This window comes from Suncus etruscus, chromosome 16 (genome assembly GCF_024139225.1).
Source record: "Suncus etruscus isolate mSunEtr1 chromosome 16, mSunEtr1.pri.cur, whole genome shotgun sequence".
In the NCBI taxonomy this organism is placed as follows: domain Eukaryota; kingdom Metazoa; phylum Chordata; class Mammalia; order Eulipotyphla; family Soricidae; genus Suncus; species Suncus etruscus.
In genome coordinates this window covers 44561890-44574110 of record NC_064863.1, presented here as the reverse complement: position 1 = coordinate 44574110, position 12221 = coordinate 44561890, and the positions used below count along the sequence as shown (strand labels likewise).

At 43.6% G+C, this 12221-nt stretch overlaps 1 protein-coding gene across 1 annotated transcript in view; it reads left to right on the top strand.

Moving 5' to 3' along the window:
• The first annotated feature begins 1417 nt into the window (after positions 1 to 1417).
• CHIC2 (cysteine rich hydrophobic domain 2) overlaps positions 1418 to 12221 on the top strand; it is a 53019-nt gene continuing 42215 nt past the window's right edge. Inside the window, exon 1 of the mRNA XM_049790185.1 lies at positions 1418 to 1545. Within this exon, the coding sequence (XP_049646142.1) occupies positions 1427 to 1545 (119 nt within the window). The 5' untranslated portion in view covers positions 1418 to 1426. The remainder of the gene's footprint in view (positions 1546 to 12221) is intronic.

The window sequence follows — 12221 nt, the reverse complement described above, 5'->3', positions numbered from 1 at the left end:
GGGGAAGAAAAGAAGGCTATGGTCTGTAATTGAATTAGGGCAGGAAACGGAATCTTGGGATCTTGGAACGCAGAGAATGTCCATTTTGTTTTATGGCACGACTGCAGTTCATTTTTCTTGTAAGAAACAAAACAAAGCAAAAACACACAGCATGTCTGCCTCACAAACTGCACTGTAAAGGGACTAGGGGACAAGTTGTATTTGGCCATGATTTGGAAAAATCCTGCATTGGAGTGAAAAAAAAAATGTTTACAGCATGCATGCCAGGCTTCTCAAAGTGGGAATGCACAGGGGGCCGGAGGGTTGGTGCAAGAGATAAGGCCTGTCTGCCTTGATGGACGGTTTGATCCCTTGGTGTCCCATATGGTCCCCCCAAGCCAGGAGTGATTTCTGAGCACATAGCCAGGAGTAACCCCTGAGGGTCACCGGGTGTGGCCCAAAAACCAAAAAAAAAAAAAAGAAAAAGAAAAAGAAAAAGAAAAAGAAGTGGGAAAGTACAGACTCTAGTTCTCACCATAGACTCTAAACCACTCAACAACAATAACAACAACAACAACAACAACAACAATAAAACCCAACAGTATGAGAGAGATCAGAAAATCAGATATACTGCCAATCACACACACACATTCTCTCTTCCAACCAGGGTTTGAATTTGAGTAATTTGGGCTCCATATGACTTAGGGTGGGGGTGGGGGGAGAAACTCTTCTCCCTGGAGTAACAGTGCCAGTGCCTGGGCCTTGCAGAGGACCATCCATCCATCCATCCATCCATCCATCCATCCATCCATCCATCCATCCATCCATCCATCCATCCATCCATCCATCCTATATCATAGCATAGCCCATTGGTGGAGGTCAGAGCCCTCAGTCAGGGTGGGGTCGCCAAAGCGGGCGGGCCAGCGCGCATGCGCCGGCGGGTGGCCACCGAGGTAAAGCCAGGAGAGACTGCCTGCCTAGCGGGCGCGCGCGGGGACGCGCGGGCGCGGGAGAGGCCTGCCCCGTGCCCGCGCGCGCCCTTTGGCCCGCCGGCCCCCGCGCTCCCGCGTGGCCGCGCGCGCGCTCCCGCGAAGTCTCGCGATGCCGCGGCCGGCTGCTCCCGCGGCTGCGGGTGGTTCGGGGCTGTTGCTGTGGTAGCCCGAGTTGCGGCGGCGGCGGCGGGGCCGGCGGAGGTGTCGGGCCGCGGGCGGATGTTGACATTGCGTTGTTGTTGTTGTGCTCGCTGAGGGTAATGGCGGCGGCGCTGACGGCGGCAGCCACGACCGGGAGCCCGGCGCTGGTGTTCCACTGAGCGGAGCCCGGACCGGCCGACTGCGCGCGGCCTCGCTCGCCTGCCTCGCCTCGCCTCGCCGCGCCGCGCCTCGCCGCCTCCTCGCCCGGGCCGCCGGCCGCGACTCCCTTGCTCGGGCCACCGCGGGTGCGCAGGATGGCGGACTTCGACGAGATCTACGAGGAGGAGGAGGACGAGGAGCGGGCCCTGGAGGAGCAGCTGCTCAAGTACTCGCCCGACCCGGTGGTGGTCCGCGGCTCCGGGCACGTCACCGTGTAAGGCCGCGGCGGGCCCTCGCTCGCTCTCTCTCTCTTGGGGGGGCTTCTGCGGCGAGGGGACCCCCAGCAAAGAAGGGAGAACTTAGGGCAGATCTTGGAAGGGAGGCCCCCACGCCGCTTGCTCTCTTCCTTGCACCCCGTTTTAGCAGGCCCTGCAGGCCTGGGCCCAATGGTTGGTCCCAAGGAGAGGGCATTCGCTTGGGGGTTCAGGGATGGTTGGGGAGGGGGGTCAGTCCTTGCTGCCTGAGGCTGGAGGGCAGTGCTCTCGCACCTCTCTGTCTGTCTGCCGGCTGCACCCTGGCTTTTATTTATTTCTTTGCCCCCCCCCCCTTGGTTTTTCTTTCTGGGCTGCATGCACCTCCATGCCCAAGTGACATGTAGCTTTGAGGTTAGGTTTGGTCCTTGGGAGGCCCCACCAACCCCCCACACCCGCTGACAAATGGGGGGCCAGGGGGGTCACTGTTGCGTCGTCTGCTGCGTTTCTTTGGCACACTCGGTCTTGTCCTATCAGTTTTCTGCGGGATCCAGGCTAGTTTCTGTATTTGAAAGTAAGGAAGGGGGACCAAAAAAAAAAAAAGTGGGGGGGATGTTGAATAGATTTAAGATGAGCCCAAAAGATCGCTGTTTGCAGCGGATTTTGGAAAGCCCCATCACCCACAAAAACTCTTATGCGGAGGTGGTGACGGTGGACACACACTGTTGAGGCTGCCAAGGGGTTGATTTCAGGACGTCAAGTCCCCCCACCTTGGGAGCCCCACTTCAAGGCCAGCTTCTTGGTTTGAGACCCAGTGGTTGGCAGGCAGGCAGATGCGCAACCCCCCCCCCCCCCCAGAAGGCCAGTCTTATTCAAACAATACGGAACGAAAGGTCGTGACTAACGCAGGAATGTGAAGACTGGAACCCAATAATGAGCTGTCCGGAAGCAGGAAGTTTTGTGATGTTTTCTTTCTTTGCAAAGTCTATAGAGGTTTTTTTTTTTTTATTTATTTTTTTTTTTTGCACAGCCTCAACTGTTTAGCCTTCACTCCCCCCCCCAATTGACACCCCCGCTCCCCGCTTTCATTTTTGAGTTTGTGTTCAGATCTTGGACTCCACTTCCATGCTGGTCCGACAGCTTCGCACTTCATCCTTTTAAGCAAAAGCAGAAGGGCCCAGCCAGTCTGGAGGTGATACGCGCCAGTTTCCATTGTATTTTTGGAGGAGGCTGAAGTGTGCTGTGCAGCAAATAACTTGGAGGCAAATATCAAGACTCCAAAGAAGGGGATGGTCAGCACAATCCTGCTCTTCAGCACATGACATGACCAGCCATATTGTTGGATGTGCTTATGTAATGCTTTGATTACTTTAGCACCTGTTCATTGTGCTCAGGTGATTTCACAGGGTAAAAACACTGCATAATTGCTGTCCCAGCCTGTTGAGAACACTCAACAATAACAATGACTTAACTGTCTAAACTGCTTTTCTAGCAGAATGAAGAAATATAGCCAGATATCATAGATATTCACTCTTCAGTGTATATCACAGAACTGTATCTGCAACTGTTTTAGGCCATTTAATTTTATTTGAATTCAGAATTTTTTCTTTTTCTCCCCCCCACCCCCATCCTTCTTTTGGGGAGGTCACACCAGCCTGTACTATGAGATCACTTCTTGGTGGGGCTAGTGGCAACCATATGTGGTATGAGGATGCTGTTGATTTGGCCAAGTACAAGGTAGCCCAGCTGTACTATCTCTCTGACCCATGACTCAGGATTTTTTTCTTTTTTTATAGTGTTTAAAGCTAAAGAGTATATAAGCCAGTAAGAGGCACTTCAGACTTTTGGAATGCTCTCTAACAGCTTTCCCCTCCTTTCCTATGTCAAAGAAAAGTAGTAATAGTTTGTTAAAGAGTAAAAGTAAAAGTTCGTTTCCTAAATCCTCTGGTTTTATAGAAAAAGCAAAGCTAAGTACTTTGTTCAATAAGTGGAAAGTACAGTCAACTTAGTTACTCAAAACCACATAGATGATCAGTAAACTGTATTCGATAGTTTTCTACTCAGAGATAAGCACTTCTCTCTTATTTTGATCTTTGAGAACTATGAAAAATACCCAGATCAGTTGAAGACAAATCTAATAATTCAGAGCCCCAGATATGAATGTTTATTTGAGGAGGGAGGTTGTATTAGGGCCTAGCTGTGGTGGAAGGACTATGTGAGGCTGAGACCCAAACCCAGGGCTCCTGTGTGCAAAACGTGCCTTTGAACCATCTCCCCCACTTGGATAGTTTGTTTTAAAGGCTTACAGGTGATTCCCTTATATCACCTGAACTGAAAACTACTGCCCGGAATATGTGGAGTAATGGACAGTATGCTGCCAATAATTAGAATGCCCTTCTACATTGGGTCTTACTGTGACAGCACTTTTCTCTCTTTCCTGTTCCCTTAGTATAAGGCCTTGGTTCAGATCTGCCCTCTGTCACTCCTTGGTTAATATCTATGTCTCTTTAGTTAAGGGGATACTTAATCCCTAATTTTCAAGATTATTTAGGATTCTGTAAAATTAAAAAATACTGCAAAGTATCCATCCATCACCATATATAGAACTGTCCTCAAGAATTCGCCTTTATTCATCTCCACATATACAGCTTTTTACTTTGAGGGACGTAGGGTTAACCTAGTTTTAAGATTTCCAAACTATCATTTTTAACTAATAGTGATTCACTATTAGTAGATCATTTTTGTGTTTCTGAAATCTCATATAGATGAGATAAAGTTACATATATGAGATAAAGTTATTATGTGAAGCATTTTGCTGAGAACCAGAAACTTTCATTTCTGCACTGAAAGCTTGACTTTTTGAGGGTAGTGGTGCTTTGTGCCTTACCTGGTGATGCTCTGGATCTACTTATGGCTCTGCTCAGGAATCATTCCTGGAGGTGCTCAGGTACCATATGTAGTGGCAGGAATCCAACTAGGGTCTACTCTATACTTTCTTTGGCAAAACTTTATTTCTTTTGGTAGTGACATAAAGAATAATAATATTAACTTAATACTTAAAAATATGTCTGACAAAATTTATAGGCACACTGTGCAAGCCAGTACCTTAAGTAGCCTTCTGGGAGCGGGGGGAAGTAGCCTTCTGTACTTTAAAGATTTTTGCAATTGGTGCCTATTCACCATTGAGCATACTTTTTTACTTGCCTTTAAATAAATGGGAAGATGTTCAGATTTTTTTTTTGGGGGGGGGTCACACCTGGCAGCGCTCAGGGGTTACTCCTAGCTCTAGGCTCAGAAATCGCCCCTGGCAGTCATGGGGGACCATATAGGATGCCGGGATTGGAACCATCATCCTTCTGCATGCAAGGCAAACACCTTACCGCTGTGCCATCTCTCCGGCCCCCTGATGTTCAGATTTTTTTTTTATCACGTTGAAAGTACATGATATAATAACTAACCCTGTAAACCAGAGATCAACCTGAAGGATGTAGATAGATCCATATGTATTTTTCAGATTTTAATTTTGAGTAGACCTTAATTGTTGATTATTTTTCATTTTTCTACTACTTTAATATCAGGTTTGTGGTAGAAAAATGATTTAGAAATGTGCCTTGAAGAAATTTTAAATCTACTTTGGTGCACAATATAATCTTTGCTTAGGAGAGATATTACTAAAATGTTGTAGTATTTATGGGTCTTTGAGTTTTAGTTCCTAAAGTTAATAAAAAATTATCTTGAAATGGGGACTGGAGTGATAGCACAGAGGTTGGGCATTTGCCTTGCACATGGTCAACCCAGGTTCGATCCCCAGCATCCTGTTAAGGATTTGCATGTGTAGAATCCCATTTCTGGTGGTCATTCCTGAGCATTACTGGATATGATTTAAAATCTCCACACCCCCTCAAAATGTTACACATTTTTCTTATTTCTTATAATTTAAAAGGAAATCACTTTGATTTATAATATAGTATTGCACATGTCTTAGTCCCCCAAGCCTGCCAGGAGCGATTTCTGAGCACAGAGCCAGGAGTAAACCCTGAGTGCTGTGGAGCGTGACCCAAAACAAACAAAAAGTAAACAAAACAAAAAAGCAAAAAAAAAAAATTATCTCGAAATGTATCAGTGTTTAAGGATTGTTGCTGATGTCTTTGATACTTTGACTTATCCAAGTACTAAATTACTTAACAATTTAAACTTTGTGTGTGCATGCGCACCTGTGTCCACACCCGATGGTGGTTGACTTACCCTGGCTCTGCACTAAAGTATTATTCCCTGGTGGAGATTGGGACCTCTTGGGATTAAACTCAGGTTGGCAGTAAGTGAAACAAGCATCTTACCCCTTGTATTATCTCTTCAGCTTCAGTAATTTATTTATTTTTTTAAACTATTTTTTATTTTTAATTATGAGAACAATGATGCAAAGAGGAGAAGGTAAAGTTACAGTGGAAGGACAATTGCCCATAAACAGAGTTCTCAAAAGAAAACCCCTTGCTGACGCCTAAATATTGAACTTAGAGTCGAAGAACATTAAGAAAAATAAGGCAGAACCCATGTACAATTACTTTGTCCACAAATCCCCCGAATGTAGTACATTATAACATTTCTTAGCAGTACACAAAGCAATCTAAAGCATGAGATTTATGTGACTTCTTAAACATTGAAGGCATAGTATATTTTTTATATTTTCATGCACATGCATATTAGTTTAAGTTAACATCAAAAGTTTAAGGTTTTCTTTTTTAGGGGTTAGAGTCAAAAGAACACAGTAAAAACGGTGTTAGAGTGGCAAATATTGTTTGCATAGGCCCACCAAAATATGGGGGACATGGGAAGGAAAGTCTTGGTCTAAATACAAGGAGACCCTACCCCTGAAGTTTCCTGGCATAAGACCAATTCTAGGCTCCAGGCAAACTAGTTTATTCAATCCAAGTCATTGTCTGTAGTGCCAATACAGTTTTATTTTTCACGCAGTCTCTGTTGTTGGCATCAGGTTTCTGTATTAAAGATCCTGGAATCTGCACATCCTACATTGAAGTCAGGCTGGTGTGGAGTATCCTCTAGTTCACCTCACAATTAAGGGGCAATACAGAAAGCCCTGTCCCGTAAGCAGGTCATTGTTGTTGTTAAGTCTTCTCAGTGTTAAGGGAAGTCTCTTTTGAGTAGGTCGATGTCAGAGCAGCAGTAGGGTCTTCCCTGGTAGAGGATTGCTCCAGGTGATGTTATAGACAACCTTGGATGTTCTGTAGATAACTTCCCTAGATCAGGGGTGGATGGAGAATGAATGCCCATTCTTCTGAGGCCTGTGCCAGGTCTTTATGTCAATGTTCAGGGTGTAAGGTTCCATTGCACTACAAGATTTGTGTGTTCCCATCTCTATTAGATAAGAACTTATTTGTATGGATAGTATTTTCCCATTTTAATGTGCCTATGCAAACAAGAGATAAAGCCACGGGCATATCAGAGTATATGGGGGCGTAAGAACACGTCCAACAATACCCATGACTTGGTTCAAACATAAGCATTAAATTGAGGGACTCTTTCACCAAATTCCATATTGAACAGTTCATGAAGAGAAGAAAAGATAAAAAAAAAAAGGGGGTGGGGGAATCATACTGTATAAGAAAATATTCAGCAAGAGTTATAGCCGTCAAAGAAAACACACATAAAATGCTGAAAAGACAAAGTGTCCTTTTTATACCTTTGAATAGTTGGGGGGGGGGTGTTAAATCCAGGGCACCACTTGGTCTGTGACTTAGAACTCTACAGTACTTAAGTTAAAAAGGGGTAAATGTGGAGTAATGATGATAGGGGGTGAGAGAGTTAAAGAGAAAAATGATTTTTCTAGGTGTGTGCGAAAGGGCAGAGTACAAAATGGACATTCTGCATACATAAAAACATAAGTCAGTCATAGTACTATTAATGGATCTTGTGCCCGCCCCTGCGCGATTTTGAAAATATAGACTGGTAAGAGATTATCAGTGACTGCTTCAAGAACCTGGAAGTTCAGGGCCCCCACCCAGCCCCTCCCTAAGGAGCCGAGTGGGGAATGGGAAAGCCAAGGGTACCTTCAAGCTCCGCCAAAGGACCCACCTCCCTGGTTTACCCAGGCATGTGGCCCAGGAAAGCCCTGGAGATCTGGAGCAAGGCGGTAGAGGAGTGCTGGGGTCACCCAAGTCCCGCACCTTCCCTCCCCCCAGGCCTGGTTAAGAAGGCCTCTGGCATTGGAGGAGGCCTGCCGAACCCCATGCTGCTAGAGACTCCCGGCTCCCAGGAAGGAAAGAGATCCTTCAAGACAGCTTCAGTAATTTAAACGTTGTTACCCTCATTTCACTTTTCTTTTCCAGTGTAATATTTAGGCAGTATTGAATTTCCAAAGATTAAACTTAATGTTTTGAGATTTTTCAAAGACCTTATTGATACTTACATGACTCCACAGTTTTTTTTTTTTTTTTTTTTTTTTTTTTGGTTTTTGGGTCACTCTCGTTCGCTCTCAGGGGTTACTCCTGGCTCTGTGCTCAGAAATTGCTCCTGGCAGGCTCAGGGGATCATATGGGATGCCGGGATTCTAACCGATGACCTTCTGCATGAAAGGCAAACGCCTTACCTCCATGCTATCTCTCTGGCTCCAACTCCTCAGTTCTTTGAGGATAGGCTTGGTCTTTATTTTTCAACTACTACGTGGAATATTAATCATAGTCCTTGAAATGGCCTCTTAATGGACCATAGAATTACCAAAGGAATAACTATCTTATTTTCTTTTGTATCCTTTGATGAAGGTAAAGAATATTTCCATAGTAGACTAATATCAAATCATATTCAAGAGGTAAATGACTTAGAAAAAATATTGGTAATTATGAGGATAGTATAATTAGTTTTCAGGTCAGAGAGTACAGTGGTTAAGGATTTGCATGTATAGAATCCCATTTCTGTTGGTCATTCCTGAGCATTACTGGATATGATTTAAAATCTCACCCCCTCAAAATGTTACACATTTTTCTTATTCCTTATAATTTGAAAGGAAATCACTTTGATTTATAATATACTATTGCACATGTCTTAGTAATGTGAAATAAGAAGATAAACATTTTAATTGAACTAGCTGTAAAAATTTATCAGTGGGTAAATTTTTTCAAAGAAATGAGGAATATGGGGACAGAGCAATAGCACACAGTGGGTAGGACTTTGCCTTACATGTCAGCTCACCTCACCATATGGTTCCCAAGCACCACTAGGAATGATTCCTCAGCACCAGAGCCAGGAGGAACCTGTGAGTGTTGCCAGGGGTGGCCAAAAACAAAATAAAAAAGAAGTGAGAAATATAGTAAACTGAAGTTTCAAATTTTTTTTAGGGGGGGATTTTGGGTCACACTCAGCGGCGCTCAGGGGTTACTTCTGGCTATATGCTCAGAAATCACTCTTGGCAGGTACAGGGGACCATATGGGACGCCAGGATTTGTACCACCATCAGTCCTGAATAGGCTGCATGCAAGGCAAATGTCCTACTGCTGTACTGCCTCTCCGGCCTTGAAATTTCAAATTTTTATTACATTTGAATTAGCAAATGCACATGGAGTTTAATCTAAACAGTTTCATATTGGGTTTCTGCTTACCAACAGATATGAATTGACTAATATTTAGTGTGCTGCCTAAGTGGATATAGGGACTGAATTTTGTGTAGATAAGTAGAATAGAGTATAATGATGAAAAATAAATTTTATAAAATTATTTGAATCATACTTTCATTCTAAATAACTACTTTAAATAATATTGATTGTGTGGTACCTTTATTTGGTATTTGAGGCTACTCAAGTGGGATTACTGTACCTGGAGATTACTCCTGAAGGTGTTTGGGGGGGACCATGTGCCATGCATTAAATCTGGGCCTAAATACTTAGAAATACAAAGTATGTGCACTATCCCTTTGAGTTTTCACTCCATGACAATAATTTTTGAGATCTTTTGAATTCTTACAGGTTAAATTAGACACAGAATACTAGTCAAATTATATACTCCTAAGGAAATCTTTTTAGTTTCAGTATTATCTTTGCCTGGTTTAGTTTTCTTTCTGGTTTTTTTTTTTTTTTTTTTTTTTTTAATGGCCATACCTGACAGTGTTCAGGGGTTTTTTCTGGTTCTATGCTTAGGGGTCATTCTTGGAGGTGCTTGGGGGACCATATGGGATTCAGGGGATTGAACCTAGGACAGCTGCATGCAAGGCAAATGTCTTACCTGCAGTGCTATCACTCTGCTCCTGGTTTAGCTTTCTAATCTATAAAGCTACTTAAAATTTCAAGTAACTAGGGACTGGCACACATCACAAAGAACTGGTGGGGATGTGGAGAGAAAGAAACTCTTATTCACTTCTGGTGGAAATGCTGTTTAGTTCCACTTTTATGGAAAACAATATGGAGATTCCTCAAAATACTGGAAATTGAGCTCCCATATGACCCAGCTATATCACTCCTAGGGATATACCCTAGGAACACAAAAATATAATTCAGAAATCCCTTCCTCACATCTCATTCATTGCAGTATTATTTACAATAGCCAGACTCTTGAAAACAACCAAGATGCCTTTCAACAGATGAATGGCTAAAGAAACTGTGGTACGTATACACAATGGAATATTATGCAGCCATCAGGAGAAATGAAGTCATGAAATTTTCCTGTACATGGATGTAAATGGAATCTATTATGCTGAGTGAAATAAGTCAGAAGGAGAGAGATAGACACAGAATAATCTCACTCATCTCTGAATTTTAAGAAAAATTAAAGACATTGGGGCCGGAGTGGTGGCACAAGCAGTAGGGTGTCTTCTTTGCACATCCTAACCTAGGATGGACCACGGTTTGATCCCCCATCGTCCCATATGGTCCCCCCCAAGCCAAGAGCAATTTCTGAGCATATAGCCAGGAGTAGCCCCTGAGTGTCACTGGGTGTGGCACCAAAACAAAACAAAACAAAAGACTAAAAAAAAAAAAAAAAGAAAAATTAAAAACATTATGGTAATAATGCCTAGAGACAATGGAGATGAGTGCTGGAAGGACCGGCTCACAACATGAAGTTCACCACAAAGAGTGGTGAGTGTAGTTAGGAAAATAATTACACTAACTAGCATGACAATGTTAGTGAGAGAAGTAGAATGCCTGTCTTGAATATAGGCAGGGGTTGGGGAGGAGGGAGGCATTGGTGGTGGGAATGTTGTACTGGTGAAGGGGGGGTGTTCTGTTTATGACTGAAACTAAACTACAATCATGCTTGTAATCATGGTGTTTAAATAGAGATTTTATATAAAAAAAATTTCAAGTTAGGCCAGAGTGGTGGCTTGGAGTGGTAACTAGCCTATGATGAACTGTGGTTCCATCCCCTGGCGTCCCATATGGTCCCCCAAGCCAGGAGCGATTTCTGAGTGCATAGCCAGGAGTAACCCCTGAGCGTCACTGGGTGTGACCCAAAAACCAAAAAAAAAAAAAGAAAAAAAAAATGAAGGAATTTTTGCCTTGCAAACAGCTGACCCATATGGTCCCCCATGTCTGTCAGGAGCGATTTCTTTCTTTTTTCTTTCTTTTTTGGGTGGTGATGGTGATGGTGGGTGGTGAGGAGCAATTTCTGAGAGCAGAACTAGGAGTAACCCTGAGCACCGCAGGGGTGACCAAAAACAGATGAAACAAACAAATACTTTTCTTTAAAACCAAAACTTTCCTTAAAACTTTCTTTAAAACCTGGGCCGGAGAGATAGCACAGTGGTGTTTGCCTTGCAAGCAGCTGATCCAGGACCTAAAGTGGTTGGTTCGAATCCCGGCATCCCATATGGTCCCCCGTGCCTGCCAGGAGCTATTTCTGAGCAGACAGCCAGGAGTGACCCCTGAGCACCGCCGGGTGTGGCCCAAAAACCAAAAAAAAAAAAAAAAAAAAAAGAAAATATGAACTTGGGTTTGTGTGCTTGACTTAAATTATGAAATTTAGGGCTGGAGCGATATAGCACAGTGGTAGGACATTCGCCTTGCATTCAGCTGACATGGTATGGACCTGGGTTCGATTCCTAGCATCCGTATGGTTCCCTGAGCCTGCCAGGAGGGATTTCTGAGCACAGAGCCAGGAGTAATAATCCCTGAGCACCACTTAAGAGTATGTTTTTTTTTTTTTTTTTTTGGTTTTTGGGCCATACCCGGCGGTGCTCAGGGGTTACTCCTGGCTGTCTGCAAGGCAAACACCGCTGTGCTATCTCTCCGGGCCCAAGAGTATGTTTTTAATCCTTTGTTTACTGGGGTTTTATTGAGGGTCCTGATAATTTAACAATGATTTTATTGGGGTGGGTATTATGTGAAACTCTGGCTATATAGTCAAGAGTAAGAGTCTCATAATTTCTCTGTCCTTGCAGGCTTTTCAGTTAATAGCTGAATTATGCCTGAGAAAATTGCTGTGAAGAAGATCAATAGAATGATGTGACTGAAAATAATGTGTGCAAGATAAACTTCAGGAAAGTTTACATTTAGTTGGAAAGAAAGAGATACGTGAAGAGCTTTTGCTGTATAGTGAACAAAGTACCAAGGGTAACCATAAATAAGGTTGGCTTAGGAGAACTGGTGCATGGTAGGAAGCTTGCCACAAAGAGGAAAGGGTGTATAGTTGTGGCCAGAGAGATAGCATAGAGGTAGGGTGTTTATCTTGCATGCAGAAGGATGGTGATTTGAATCCC